General features: G+C 28.6%; 1 protein-coding gene across 2 annotated transcripts; it reads right to left on the bottom strand.

The window, feature by feature from the left end:
• Positions 1-237: 237 nt before the first annotated feature.
• On the bottom strand, positions 238-16,310 carry LOC108322174 (putative inactive cadmium/zinc-transporting ATPase HMA3). Of its 2 annotated transcripts, none has more exons than XM_052877626.1 (10): positions 16,171-16,310; positions 8,882-9,104; positions 7,311-7,568; positions 5,402-5,499; positions 4,685-4,940; positions 4,415-4,552; positions 3,219-3,546; positions 2,624-2,826; positions 2,292-2,494; positions 238-1,912 (listed from the first exon to the last, which is right to left on the bottom strand). In XM_052877626.1, exons 2-10 carry the CDS (start codon positions 9,066-9,068, stop codon positions 488-490), a joined length of 3,096 nt encoding a protein of 1,031 aa, XP_052733586.1. In that variant the 5' UTR covers positions 9,069-9,104; positions 16,171-16,310; the 3' UTR covers positions 238-487. The 2 variants fall into 2 exon arrangements, with proteins under 2 accessions (XP_052733586.1, XP_017409670.1); XM_017554181.2 differs by lacking the exon at positions 16,171-16,310 and adding an exon at positions 9,375-9,491.
• Positions 16,311-16,617: the final 307 nt, after the last annotated feature.

Here is a 16,617-nt window from a genome sequence, read left to right on the forward strand (position 1 = left end):
TCTGTGTGGAAAATATGTTGGGATAAAGTTCAAAAAAAGTCCTGAAGAAAGCAAGAAATATTTTAGAATGATAAGCAAGAAATATTTTAGAATGATTTAAAAACACACTTTTAAATAATTATTGAGAAATAAAAAAAAATACTAATAAAAAAATGTATGAGATTGTAAGGTGTGGTTATCAATTGGATTGAAATCAGTCAAGTTCTTATTTTAAAGTAGAAAAGGAAAAAAAAAAAAAGACCCTGAACATGTACATAAACAACTTTAAGAAGAAATCAAAATTCCTTCCCCAAATTAAAACACATATGAGATTTACTGAAACATCTAACTGATGATATCAAGCTCCCGCAGACCTGTCTGGTAAAATGGAGGTCGCAAACATCATTTTGGTTCATTTCAATTAACACCTGAAACTATGTACCACCAAGAACCTGCTACTTAAAATATAATTTTGCAAGAACAAGCATGACATCTTACGCTGTCACATCTATTCTGTCATAATTTCTGACAAACCTCCAACAAAACCAGTTCTTGAGTGTCCAAGTTTGCCACAGCATTCGTTCATGTAACTCTTGCAACATCCACCATATTCTCTCTTATCCAAACCAACACAACCATGAATAATTGAAGATTCGTTGCATGCTTTTGAAGAGCATTCATTTCTGCAACATGCACGGTCTTCTCCCTCTTTTGAACTCTCACAGCCACACACAATAACCAAATTCTCGCATGTGTCTGAGCAGCCTTCACAACAGGAACCTTTCTCTTTTTCTGCCAAACTTGAACAACCGTTCATTGGAGCTGATTCAACATGTTCAACGATGATGCCAACGGATATTTCACCTGTCCCATTCTTCTCATTGTTTGGATGACAAACTGACTTGTTATGATTCATGTCTTGATTGCAATGTAAAACACTTCTGCATTTATGGTCTTTCAGGTTTTCACAACCAGGGATAGGGTGGCAGTGGTTATCGGTGTGGTAATGGTGATCATGCTCATCTTGACGCTGGTGGTGATCATGCTCATGACCATGTTGATGTTGATGAAGATCATGCTCATGCTCATGCTCATGCTTATGTTGATGGTGGTGATCATGCTCATGCTTATGTTGATGATCGTGATCATGCTCATGCTTATGTTGATGGTGGTGATCATGCTCATGCTTATGTTGATGGTCGTGATCATGCTCATGCTTATGTTGATGGTGGTGATCATGCTCATGATCATGTTGATGTTGATGAAGATCATGCTCATGCTCATGCTTATGTTGATGGTGGTGATCATGCTCATGCTTGTGTTGATGGTGGTGATCATGCTCATGCTTATGTTGATGGTGGTGATCATGCTCAAGCTTGTGTTGATGGTGATGGTGATCATGACAATGTTGATGTTGGTGGTGAGCATGATCATGGTCATGAGTGCCACCACACCCACTTTTGTGGTTATGAGACTTAGTTGAAGATCTGCAAGATTTTCCTCCATGTTTATGGCCTCTTGGAAGAAGTAACATACTGTTGAAGATAACCACTAGACACGTTCCAACATCAGCAACCACTGCTGCCCAAACATATGGATAACCACCAATGGCCAAACCAATAATCGCAGCCTTGGTTGTGATCGACAAAATAATATTCTGAAGCACTTTCCATCGTGTTTTTCTTGCAAGCTTAATGGCTTCAGGTATCTTCTTAATGTCATTTGACATAAGAATTATATTGCCGGTTTCACTTGCAAGTGCAGAACCTGAAATGCCCATTGAGATTCCAATATCAGCTGAAGCTAATGCCGGCGCATCGTTTATACCATCACCGATCATGGCTGTCGGACCTTCTTTCTTAAATTCTGAGATGATTTTCACCTTGTCCTCTGGCAACAGTTCTGCATGGACTAATTCCAGAGAATGTCCCAACTGTAGTTGAAGTATTGTTTCCATGAGTACTTAGCTAACCATGGCAAGTTAATGTTAATAACATAGCATATTTAATGGCCTACTGTCATCTTATAGCATTAAAAAAATAAGTTTACTCATCAAAGAAATTAACCTTGAAACTAGAGAATTTGATACTAGAATAATCATGAAAGAATGGGAAGGTGACACACTTTTACCTATAAATATAGAATAATCAGAAAAGAATGAATCTTTATATTTTTTTCAAGAAAAAAAAAGAATAAAAAGTAAGAAATGATAATATGAAATGAATGTAAAATATTTAGTATATTCAAAATCACTCTGACAGCGTGCTACAAATTTTGTATTCAACAAGGTTTGATCATATAACATTACACACCTGCTCCTGTGCTTGCATTGCAGCAGATTCACTGTCTCCAGTGAGCATGGCTGTTTTGATTCCCATTAACTTCAACTGCCCAATTGCTTCCTCAACACCTAACCTGCAAACATCTGACAGAGAGAAAAATCCAACTGGGGTTGCTCCTAAGTATATGTATCCAGTGGTTTTTCCTCTTACATTTTCTCCTTGTAATATTGGAACTACAAAACAGAAGAAAAACTAAATATCAGCCTCTGGAGAGCATAAGGTAAATTCTAAGAGATATTGAAATAAGGCATAGAAACTAAAACTATGTTATAAGGTTACACCTCAATGGAAAAAGCACTCACCTGTTTCAGATCCGGCTCTTGCGGCAATTTTTTTATTTCCGATGTAAATAACTCTGTCATCCATTTTTCCACTAATTCCTTCCCCAGGAAAGTTTTCAAATTCTGTCACCTTTTCTGGCTCTGGTTCAACGGAGAGAGACCTTCCATAATCAACAACGGCAGATGCCAGTGGATGGCTTGACTTGCTCTCTACACTTGACACCCTGAAAAGTTGAACCTAAACGCATTGATCTCATAATTCAACAATTTATTTAGTCTTTATTCTAAATAGGCTTCTGAAATTTCCTAACAAGATTATGTTATATCTGCTATACACACTAGAAACTCTACCACTATCATCTGCTTGTATGTTTCTTCCATTAATATGTTTCTCTTTTTAGTAAATAGTTTATAAACTAACACTCCTTGAGTCACATATTGTCATACATATATTAATCAAGTTTTTCCTTTTTACTGTAATTTTCTTAAATGAACTATAATTAAAATATTTTCCATTCATAGTGCATGTGAATCAGACCTTTTTTTTAACAATACTACATTTCAAAAGAAAGATGGAGAGAAATAGCACTGTAGGGGAAACGAGGGGTGCCCTTACCAGTAAAGCAATGTGTTGAAATCCAAGTCATCTGAAAGAGATTGAAACTCTGTGACCACAAAATCACCCTTCGTTATGGTACCTGTTTTGTCAAAGGCCATGACCTTGATTTTTGCAAGTGTTTCAAGATGATGACCCCCTTTGATGAGAAGACCTGATGTGGCTGCTCTGTTGTAAGCACAAAAGGTTGCAACTGGAGTTGAAAGGATGAGTGCACATGGGCATGCACTCACTAAAACAACCAGCGCTGAGTGAAACCAGTAGTTCTCTCTCCGTGATTTTAACGCAAGTGGAATCACTGCTACAAGGGTTGATATGATTACAACGGCTGAAAACATTAACACAAAAAGTAAGGCCGGTGAAACTGAATGCAGGCATGAAACCAATAACTGAACAATTACATTCTGCAAAATAACAGTCAGAATTGAAAACGAGAAACAGAATCAAATGATGGGTTGAATAGCATGAAATGAACTAATGCTACCATTTTTATGTTTAGATATTCTGTGATCGAAAGAACTAGGAAAAAAAACGGGTTTTGTAAGTCTTTCTACTATATCCAATAGTTTCACATGGAGAGGTCAAGGAAAGATGCATCTTCTTATCATTATCAATTACCACATTTTCAAGACATTGTAAGAATCACAATTTTATACAATTGTTTTTTATCTCTATTTCTAAGTGATAAACACGTAAGTCTATTAATCGAGATATAAGAGGAAGGACGGTTCATCTCTCCAATAGAGAACTTAAGATATTAATTATTTTTTTAGAAGTTCGTTATCACGTTAAGGTTTTGATCCTAAATCTGTATAATGACATTATTATGATTAATCATTCGTCGTTCGAGAGAGATATATAATATGTCTCAGGAGAGTCTATAGAAAAATATAGTATGTCTCTTTTTATGAATTTGGGATACTCATTCTAATATTGTGGCATCTCTAGCATTTGAGGATAAGAAAAACAAGATATAGATGTCCTTTTCGTATTTTATTTTAAAGAATGGAACCTATAAGCATTACATCTTATCAATTTTCATCATTTCAATCCAATTGCAGGCACCCAAAGAGTGCAGAAAAGCAAGTAAAAATTACCATTATTTGTAGAATTAACATTTGACAAGAAAGTAGTTCAAATCCAATGTAACAATTCAAAAGTGAAAAAAAAAACAAAAACTGGAGATTTAGTCTAACCTGGGGTATAAAACTTGACAAATTTATCAATCAATGTCTGAACGTTTGTTTTGCTGTTTTGAGCTTCTTCCACAAGTTTTGTCATTTTAGCCACCACACAATCTTCAGCCAGTGCAGTAGTTTTCAGACTGATATAACCTTTTAATCGATCAAGAAAACAAGTATTAGCTTCACCAAATTGGTCTAGGAAAAAACTAATTGCCAACTATTTTACTTGTCATATTTTCTATATTAGCAATGACACTTTACATATAAGAACTATGAATTTACCATTCAAATTGATGGTGCCAGCCCATACAATAGAATCCTTTTGTTTTGCCACAGGGAATGATTCCCCAGTCAAAGTTTTCTCGTCAACTTCACAGGTTCCATCTAGAACAACTCCATCAATGGGTATCACCTCACCTGCTTTAACAGCTAAAATGGTATTTACTTTCACCTCATCAGCATCCACAACCTCTCCCGTTTCAGCTATGACTGCTTTTTGAGGGGCTATGTTCATCAAAGACGACATTGCTGCAGTTGCCTGAATCCAAACATTTTTGCAATTTACAAGTTTAACTTACAGTCAAAATTGAAACAGAGAACCCTGCTTTTGTTTTCTATGGAGAAATATATATCACAAAAAGTTTGTCACTTTACATGGAATTCAGTTTTCTTCATCAACTATTAACTATGTTAATAATACTTAAGTCTTAAATCCCTCATTTTTTTATAATTTTGTGTAATCAACAGTGCAATTACCCAGGTCGTTTTCTTACATTCAAGAGTGTATAAGTTTAAATATACAGTATAACTATAAGGAATGTGTATCTGTGGGTTTGAACAGTCCAGACTTCAATAATGAAATATGAACCACAATAGAATCCGGATCCACTAATTTATTTTAATAATTCAAGAATAAAACATTAATACTTGAAACAGTGAAAAACATGATATACAAGTAAAATAAGTACCTTCCAAAAAAATAAAATAAAAAATCAATACCTTGTGGCTTGCCCTTGATTCTAGCCATTCTGCAATTGAGAAGAGGAAAACGATGGTGCCAGCTTCCAAATAATCATCCATAGCAATTGTCCCAATAACTGTCAAATAAAAAGAAAAAAAAAAAAAAGAGATGCGTAAATCTTATAATAATATTTTTCAGATAATCAGAAATTAATTATAATTTAAAACTAATAATCTTCTTTCTCACTGGACGAAACGATTACATGAATCAAAAAGTGTTTCTTTAAGGTAAATCATATATACAGACAAAGTGACTAAATCATAAATAATCTAAAAAGTTACATAGTTTGATTCCATCACGTCTTGTACAGACATATGAGACGTTAGCATGTATATATGTTGTTTCTTTCTATCAAATGTTTGCTAGTTAGTAGAAAAAAAATGTTATTTTAAATTTATGATCAAGAGGTGATGTTTGTTTGTTTGTTACAGGTAGCAGATTTTCAGTATGTTTGGTTGGTTGCACCTCAGCTGTCACATTTTCTGAGGTTTTTCACATGTGAGTTGCAGTAGCGTGCGTGATAAACTGAATTCTGAATGTATTTCCAACATCTGAATTATGAATGTATTTCCAAAATGAGTTCTGAATGTATTTCCAAAACCTTGTCATATGCAAATTTCATATATTTTTTAAAGATTTGTTGTTTACTACTTGGGGTGGGAAGAATATATGAAGCCATTAAAGTTTCAATCATTCAAAGAGAATCATGAGTTACAAGGATGTCAGAATATTCTCATTTGATTCTTGATCTGATTATATCAGGTGGAAAAACAATTGAAGATATTTTATACATGGGAGAATCTGTGGGTGCCGGATTCAGGATTTTTGGTTTTCAGGAGTTGTTTTGGGGACTTTTGTTTTTCAGGAGTTGGTTTGGGTTAATTTGAATTTAATGAGAGAACCAATAATTTCTTTTTGCTTTATTAAAAACTAGCAGGTGTCGCGTAAGGTTATTTTTAAATTTCTGTTAAATATAAAATTATAAAAGAAAACACAATCTTCTAAAAACTTAAATGGTTAGTTTAAAAATAAATATTCACAATTTAACAAGTTAAAATATAAAATTATATAAGAAAGAACAATTTTGTGCAGTTTAGTAAGTTAAAAAAAAAACAATTTACTCAAAGTTTAACAATTTAAAAACTGAGAATTTAAGGCAGTTTAAATCTTGGAACTTTATAGGTTTTAATTTGTTTTCAATTTCTAGAGATTGTTCTCAATTATGACTAATAACCAGTGTTAAAATCAGCATAAATGCTGACAATAACTCTCTTAAATATATTTTTTTTAAGTGAATTAACAAAATTATAAATAGTTAATTTATGAACAAGCACTGTAATGTTGTATATTATTTAAAAAAAATGTATACTAAAAATACTCAATCTATTATTAAGAAAAAAAATAAGATGATTTAAAAAAACACAATTAATACTCCTTAAGATGATTTAAAAAAAACAATTAATACTCCTTAAAAGTTAAGGAGTGGGGAAAAATGTGAAAATATGGCAAAGATGGTTTTTAAAAGTTTATCTAAAAACAACTAGAAAATTATGATTAAAAAGTTACAGCTTTTATTCAAATAGAATATGATAATATATAATCCAAAATGTGTCATGATTAATACAGCCTGTCAACCTTTTTCCAGTTCTTCTACTTGGAAGTTCTCTATTTGAATTATGTCAAGCAACTTAATAAGAAGCAAAGAAATTGTTATAAAAAAACACTTCAGGACTTGCAGTGGGTCTTCAAAATATATTAATTTTAATATATTAAAAGAGTTTTTGATATATTTCAATAAATCAATATATTTTAAAGAAAGAGGAACAGCACCAAACATGTAAGAGAGAATCATATGTCTGAAAAATGAAGTGAAATTAAGCAAATTACCTGCTATGATCATGAGAATGCTAATGTCAACCCTAACATTACGAATGGAGACAAAGGCCTTTAGGACGATAGGGTAAATACCAGCAGCAACTGCACCAAGTGCTACATACTTGAAAGGAGGGTACACAAATTTCAGAAAAGAAACCAAAAGTAAAACACCCGAAACAATTGAATAAGGGCTTGGCCATCTTTTTCCATGATTTTGATCTCCATGTACTCTGATATTAGCTTCTAATCTCGCTTGATTCAATGCCTTAACTGTCATCACAAACTTTTATTCATTTATCACTTTCTTTTGCAACAAAATCATATCTTTTTGCATCAAAAAAGATAAAGTTAACAGCCTAACTTTATTCATAGGGTACAAAATGCTATGTATATACACACACGAATAATACTCTTATTCCACATAACTACTTTACACTTCCACTTTCACCTCTTTTTTTTTCAGATCTACTAATCAAACATTAATTCATAATACATATGTACCTAACTTGCAGTTTCTTCGTATATTGTAATTATGTTTTAAAAAATGTCAGTGTTTAGAATTTGAGTTTGTCTCATCTTATAATCATTTTCACTTGTCGGAATTTGAGAAAAAATATTCCTCATAGAATTTTCATTTTTAATAGTGTCACTGATAGTCTTGAAAATATAAATATATTTTTTAAAAAAAATTTGTGGGTCTGTGTCACTGGATGAATTCTATTTAATTAAAATTAAAAAACAAATGCTGGCTAATGAATTAATCTTAAGAACAATGAACTCTGAAACAAGCAAAATTTGTGTTTCTATTGCACTCCCTGCAAACATGAGATTTGTGGACTCTAATCTAAAGAAACTGTTTTGGTCATAGTTTCTTTCCAAATGGAAAAGTTGAGATAAGGAGGCAATTCCCTTTTTAATTGCTAATGCATCATCTTTAACACCAATACGTTAGGTTTTGAGAAAAAGAAACTTTGTGATAAAGATGATAACGGTGTGCTCTCATTTTGTGGAAAAAAGATGCTCAAATACGCAAGATCATTCGGCAAAGCAAACTTCTTTTGTTTCACCTTTTACCATGGCAAATACAAGCATGGCAATTATTAAAGAAAAATAGTTATCTCGTTTTTTTTTTTTAACTAATTCTGAATTCCACACAATTATATATAAAAGAAACTATTTCTCCAAATTAATAAAGCACAAGTACCATAAATTCATTTTCATGATCAACTCCTCTTAACATAGAAAAAGAATCTTTTACCCCCATTCCATAAACCATTACAAAAAGTTAGGTAATCCTATATGTCCACCTTTATCTTCAAGAGATGCGATCCAATGTGGAGTGGTCCAATCAATTATACAGAGGTTATTTGCATTAAAATTTAGAAATTAGTTTGAGTTTTAATAAATGATAATAATAAAGAAAGGAAAACTATTAATTTCAAAATAAAAAATACTTCTAAATATTTTATATTTTAAATAAAAAAAATTGTCTCTCCACAAAATAGTGTATGGTGGTGAGGCTTGTGAGTGAGAGTAGAGAATAAGAAAGAAGACGATGAAAATTAGAAGAGAGAATAATGTACCGATTTGAAGTTGCGAAATGACAAGAGTGTCATGCAGAACAATGACAGTTCGTGAAGGAACTATGACAGAAACCTCTTTGATTCCTTCAAGTGGCTTTAAGATGTTTTCAATGAGTGGTACTTCAGAGGAGCAGCACAGACCCAACACATCAAAGTAGCTCTTCTGCAATTTTTTACTCTTCTCCATCACAAGATCAAATTCCAAAAGCCTTGATCAAAACACCTACCAAACGAAAGTCCTTTCGGATTCATTAACCAAATCAAAAAAGCAAAAAAAAAAAAAAACACATGCAGTGAAATAAAACGTAGAGGTGATGCTTGAGGGACCACAAAATGAAGAAATGTCCGTTACTAATTCATCTGTTAAACCAAACCGTTAAACAAAGAAAGCAAGGAACCAGGTATCATGCGTGAGATCAATAACAAGATAAAAAAACATGGTCCAAACTTTGGAAGAGAAACAGGTAAGAGACAGAGAGATAAAGAAAACCACCTTGTTTTGAGGAGAGAGAAGAAGAATATGGTGGTGATGGTAATGGTGTGAAGCGGTGCGAGGAATGGGAGTTTATGTAGGCAAACTCTGAGTGGGGATTTCGGAAAGAAATAAAGAATAAAACATGCAATATGATTGGACCCTAGTTTTACTTCTACAGAAAATAAACTAATTTAAAAGTTAATTAATTAAGCATCAATTACTCATCAAACTTCAATTATTATTTTTTAATTTTTTAGGGAGGGATGAGACAAGTGTGTAGTGGAGAATCAACAAGATTAATGGAATCCACCTATGAATCCACCCTTTCTTTTTATGTTTTAGTACATTGGGTTTAAACATTCAACCCAAAAACATCATCACAAAGCATGATCTTTTCTTATTTCAGGAGCTACATTCACATGGGGACATTAATTTTGTAACGTTGTTTAGAATGACTACAAACTGTAATTAAATTAGCTTTATTAATGATAACAATGAGTTTCGTCAAGGAAAAACTATATAAAAAAGTAAGAGATAATTGTTTTAGAATTATATCAATTAACTCATGTTTGTAATGTTATGACTAGTTAATTGACAGAATAATTAAGTTTATAACTGAAGCTTCATGTGCCAGCAGATAAACACGAGAAAGTTGTGTTTTTTTGTTTGTTCTAACAAAAAAAGTTAAACCTTGATTTATCAGATTATTTAAACTCTTGTATGATAAATATATAACTCCTGTTTTGGTTTCGAACCACTAACTTTATCCTGATTCCTTCAATCCTAGATAGACCTTTTACACTTCTGGGATCAAAACTTGAAATAAATTTATCTCTAAATTAAATTAATAAAAGTTTGTGATGTTTTAATTTAATATCGATAAATGCAATTTTCTAATTAAATATAAGCATGCATTTGAATCAATTTATTTATAAGAGGACACGTTTATATGTTACCGTGACATGATTTTAATTAAAAATAATTATTTATTATTATTAGAAATTCTCAAGCATTTAGTTGGAGAAAATATCCTCTTTCATAAGCATTTGAAAAAAAAAAGAAAATTTAGTTTTCTTATAAATTAAAATTAGTTCTAAATTTAGTATAAATTATATAAAAACATGCATTTGAACTAATTTATTAAAAAACTGTAATAGTAATTTCGTTAATATATTTTGACTTAAAGTTCATTTTAATTTGTATGTTTTTTTTATTTAATTGAATTCTAATATTTTTTTTAAACAGAATGACATCTTTAAGATTTTGATATATGAGATTTTTAAATCATATTAACACTAATTTAATAAAAAAATTAAATTAAGTATTTAAAACATATCAGAATTCAATTAAATAAAAAAAAGAAATAAAAACCAAAATAAACTATAAATACAAATATAAATATAGAAATCAAATTAATGATGAAGCCATAAAAAAAATAAAAACATGTTCATTAACTTACCTAAGGATGAATTTTATGGTGCTTGTTAGTGTGTTAATGTCCTCTTTTTCCTACCCTTTATCTATGACTTTTGCTAGTAGTTAATGCATGCCTATTCAAACACTGATTCCAATACATTCTGCTGTTATAATTTATTGGCTATTTCAGATTAAGTTGTTCCTTTTTCATATTGTTATCTAAGTATATGTAAATTACGTATATAATTAATTAAAGATAAATGAATCTAAATTTTAGTTATCATGGCAATATCTCTGAGCACCAATTCAGATTCAACAAAACGATAGAATAGTAGCAAACCATGAGCATTAAGAATATATATATTTTTACAAAGAAAATATAATAAAATATAATAATTTGTAGTTGCCATGCCACTTTAACTACGGAGTGTAATCCATCAAAATCTAACCATAATTTCTTCTTCTATTTTTGGTGAGACACTATAAAAAATTTATATCAGTAGTGAGGGACAAATTTAGTAGACAGACAAAGGAAGAGTATACTATAATAAGTAATGTGTTCAATTCTCTGGTCATACTATTTTAAATTATCAGATGACATTTATATTTATAAATAAAAAGTCATTACAAATGACATAATAGTCAATTAAAATATAAAAATTCTTATATTAAAGATTAATATTTTTATAATGTGTTAGAAAGTGTGTTATAGTGTTAGAAATTGTATAGCTATATATAATATTTACCAACAAAAGTTTTTCGCGTCCTTTTTAAAAATATAAAATAAAACTTTTGACGAATTTTAGGTTTAATAAGTTTTGTTTTTAAATCCATGATTATTCTTGTTTAGAGTGTCCAACGGGATTTTCTCGAAACTGAGAACTTAATATTCTAATAGTTTTGTTTTAGGTTTCTTATGTTATTTTTGTCAGTTTTACTATTTTATGTGTTGTATTATTCATGTGTCTGTCAGGTTGTTTATTCGTGTGTCTTTTTTATTCTTGAAATGGCTTCACATATTTGACAAAGGAAAATTCACAAAAGTTAAATTAAAAACCCTTCCAATGAGAATCTAGTCGAGATATTTTTAAATACTAGTTAAAATCTTTTAATTAATCAATTTAAAATAAAATTATTGAATGAAGTGATAATCAGTATATATAAATTGTAAAGATTAATTAAAGTGATATAAGGAAAGAGATTTGTTTTAAATAATAAAAACAGTGGCGTGATTAGATAACAACGACAAAAACGTGGGATAATCAAGATGTGAGTGTGACTTACAAGTCACTAACTCCGTCTTCTTCTTTCTTCTGTTTTAATCAAACATTATTCAATGGGGAGAGTAACACAATGAACTCTCCAAAAATAAATAAAAATGGAATAGTCAATTGCTTTTAAATTTCTCCATGACAATTTGGTTTAATTGTTTAAGACCAAAGTTAGAAAAGGAAGAGAGAGAAGCCAGTTAAAGAAACATGAAAATGGTATCATATACATCAAAGAGAAAAGTAATTTTTTTATATGAGTCTATTTTATTAGCAGTTTAGATAATTTATATATATATATATATATATATATATATATATATATATATATATATATATATATATATATATATATTATGAAAATATTATTGTATAAAGATTATAAATAATATTTAATTGATAGGAGTTAAATTAAAATATTAAAATTAAAAAAATAGAGAGAAGTTAATAAAAGATCGTGGTCTTATTCATTATTTTTTTTCTTTCTCTTCATCTTCATTAAAATAAATCAAGAGAAAATCAAAGATATATGTTCTACAAATATGATTGGAAACTATTTTATGAAATAAAAGATTTTATTGTTTATTAATTATTGATCTATAATTCATAATTTAACATATTTATTGTTCAATTTTTTTTTCTTTACTATGTTCTTTCAAACTTATCTCTCTGTTTCTTGCCTTTCATTTGATTTGTCATGAACATCCAACTTTATCATGGTTTAGTTTTGATGCAAGGGAGAGAGTGACTGTTGAAAGAAAAATAAGGATTTATTAGTTGGATAGAAAATGATGAAATGAATGGGAAAGCTGGAGTAAAAATTGAAAAAAAAACTATAATTTAATTGAATAGAAAAGAAGGTAAAATTATAAAGTTTAAGAGGAGATTCATTGAGTGTTATCTTTTTCATACAAATCTATAAAAAAAATATAAAATAAGCAAGACAATAACGTAATTGATTATTATATTTTTTATATTTCTAAAACATATAGTATATTACAGAATATCTTAAATAGGAAATGTTGGTGTTTAATTATTAAAATATTCATTAATTTTTTATATTTAGTTATATGGTCACATTCGCTTAGTTTACAATTTGATGTGGGTTAAAAAAATATTTATTTTCCCTTTTCAAATTATAAATTTTCTTAAGAATTGTCATTTTATTGCTTATTCTTTATGTCATTGTAAATAATCGTTATTAAACTTTTGGTATATTTTACTTATTATTTTCTGAATTAGTCGTTTTGGTTTTTTAAATTAAGTTACTCAACTCCTGCACACAGACGTTTTCTTGAAAGAAAAATTAAGTAAATTTTGAATTTGTCATTTAACGGGATAATACGTAAAAGTCAGAGTCCAACTCTTGGAACGCACTTCTTTTCATCATAATTTACTTCTTATTCTGAATAAACACTATTCATCCGTTTAAATTAATTTTATTTAATTTACTCCAAATGTTACTAAGAAACAAATTTTAAATAAATAAATTATATAAAGGCTGTAATTAAATTATATGTATTTATTACTCATTTTATTAGAAATTCCATAATTTTTAAAGTTTTTTTTATTCTCTATAAATTCTCTTTCATATTGAATATACTAAAGATATTGTGCTAAAAGAATATAATCCTAAGTGGGTAGCAAGTGGTGTGACAAGCTTGGTGAATTAATTTAAAATATTTTAAAAAAAGTTTTTATGATACATCATTATTACAACTAGGCAAAAATACTGTTAAAAACAAAGGGGTATGCATATTTTTACTTGTTGAAAGTTTAAAGCATGTTTTAAGAAGTATAAAATTAATTAATGTTATAACATTAGGTATTTGAAATAGGTAATTAAAGTGATTTTACTTATAGTACTTGGAGATGTTATATTATCTGTAGAATTTTTAAATTGATATTTTATATATAAAGTAGAGGTGTCGTTTGAGTCTCTAGTTCATGGGTTGACCCTAACTCTTTCTAAAATTAAACCCTATTTTTTTAGTCCACTTAATAAGAGATTTTTTAAAAGCTCCAACCTTCAAAGTCTCACATAAAGTGAGGAATGTTTCTCCCTACACCGCCACTTTCTTCTCCTTGCACTTCTCCAATTTTTTTTATTCCAAAACTAACGTTTAGTAATTTTTATTTTACTTTTACCTTTTTTAATCTAAAACCCTAATCCTATTTTCCCCCTTTTCATATTTCATATGGTTGTTTCGTTTGGTATTTAGCTTTTGTATGTGTTGTGCAGTGGTATGTTGTATGTTATGTGCGCAACGATTGAGGCAAAAAACGATTAAGGAAAACCCCGAAAGCCAAAACAGAAATGAAAGATCCATTTGGCCTCTAAAAAAACACGGCACAATAACACACCATCACAAAGAAGCACCACCACGAGATGAAGGATAACACAGTGAAGAAGAAAAAAGACGAAATGTGATTTCCGTGGTGTGGGGAACATGTTTATATAGTGATTTTAGATTAACTTTAAATGAAGTTGTTCAATGTTGATGAAAAACAATTTTTTTTAACCACTAACTTTAAATTTTTGCCAAGGGTAAATGGAGAATGGGGAGGTAATGGAAGAAGGATGTGATGATGCAGGGAGAAACACTCTAAAGTGAATTGGGATGGAATTAGGATAGAATTAGAACTAAACTAAATTAAGTCCTTTCTAATGCATTTTTAATTTTTTTAATTTACTTTGCATGTTCAATAATTTCTAAATTTTCCATGATAATTTACTAATATCCTTCTAAATTAAATACAAATATATAAATATTGATTTTATCAAAAACTATTTAAAATAATTTTTTAATTGTAACTATATTTTAAATATATAATTTCATATTTTGAAAAGTTAAAAATATATATATATATATATATATATATATATATATATATATATATATATTTATTGAGTTTGTTTAAGTTTATATAAAGTGATTTTTTACTGATATAATTTTTCTTTCAATATAAATATATAAATGTTATGTTATAAAAAGCTATTTAAAATGATTTTTTAATTGTAATATATCTTAGATATATAAATTTAAGGTTAAAAATAATATATTTTGAAAAGTTTAAAATATAATATATTTTGAGTTTGTTTAAGGTTAAAAATAAAGTAATCTTTTACTAATATCTTTTTTCTTAAAATATAAATATATAAATATTGATTTTATAAAAAATAATTCAAAATATTTTTTTAATTATAATCATATTTTAAATACATAATTTTATTATTTTGAAAAGTTAAAATTATAATATATGTTAAGTTTATTTAAGCTTAAAAATAAGATACTTTTGAAAAGAAAAGAAAATGTTCAAAATAATTTTTTTTAAGTCTAAACTTTACTTATATTTGAAAACAATTGTAAAAACATATTTTAATTTTTTTCTTATTTTGAAAGTTTTTATAAATTTATTTTAATAAGCTATTTAGAAAAATTATATATAAATAAAATTTTAACTTATATTTAGTTTTAACATCTAAAATATAATAAGCGCATTTCAATTTAAAAGAAAATAATTTTTCTCAAAAAAATTAAATATTATTATTATAAAACAATATTAATATAGCATAAACATTTTCATACATTAAAATTGAATAAAATGCTACATTATATATATTATATATATGTAATTGTTATGATAAATACAAAATGATGTCAGTGGAAGTCTCACATTTATAAAAGTTTAACACTAAATATATATAAAAAAATTCATAATTTTTTTGTCTTAAGATTTTTTTTTTAAAGTGATATTAATCCTTATATGGTTTAAATTTATGTCTTTTATTAATGTTATATCTTTCTAATAATTTTTTTTTATAGACATTTCAAGATTGATGATTAAGTCTTGATGAATGATTCAGATAAAAGAAGTCATACTTAAAAAGAATCCTTACTCATTAGATGTATAGATAGTATTTATTGGTGAATATTTAGTTATATATGTATTTAGATTAAATGAGACTATATACAATTTCATCTCAAATGATAGAATGAAATCAGGATAAACAAGCTGATCGATCATTATATATCAGACAAAATTTCAGAGTCACGGTAGAATTTTTAAAATGATAAAGGTAATGAAGGATTTATCTTATATTAGTTGAAGTCGTAATTGGTACCAACCTTTGACACCTCCATCGACATTGCTGGCATCTATGGAACTCAGAGAACGGTTTGTGTTCATCAGCCATTGCCTGGCAAGAAAACAATGAAGCAGCCGTTGCAACACTAATGCTGTGTGAAGCAGTTAATTCTACTTAACTTTGATCATCAAACTCAAATGGGTAAAAGGGTTAATGAGAATTATATATAACTTTGGCTGAATAGCTGTTAATCAGATGGAAGGGTTAGGGTTTTGCAGGAAAGAACCAATATTAATCAGAGTTCCATTCAAACAATCCAATAGACAATATATATATATATATATATATATATATATATATATATATATATATATATATATATATATATATATATATATATATATATATATATATATATATATATATATGCATTTGTGTGTGTTTGAAAACATGAAGACATATGTTTTATGCATTATATTTAGGGTAT

Source organism: Vigna angularis, chromosome 1 (assembly GCF_016808095.1).
Source record: "Vigna angularis cultivar LongXiaoDou No.4 chromosome 1, ASM1680809v1, whole genome shotgun sequence".
In the NCBI taxonomy this organism is placed as follows: Eukaryota; Viridiplantae; Streptophyta; class Magnoliopsida; order Fabales; family Fabaceae; genus Vigna; species Vigna angularis.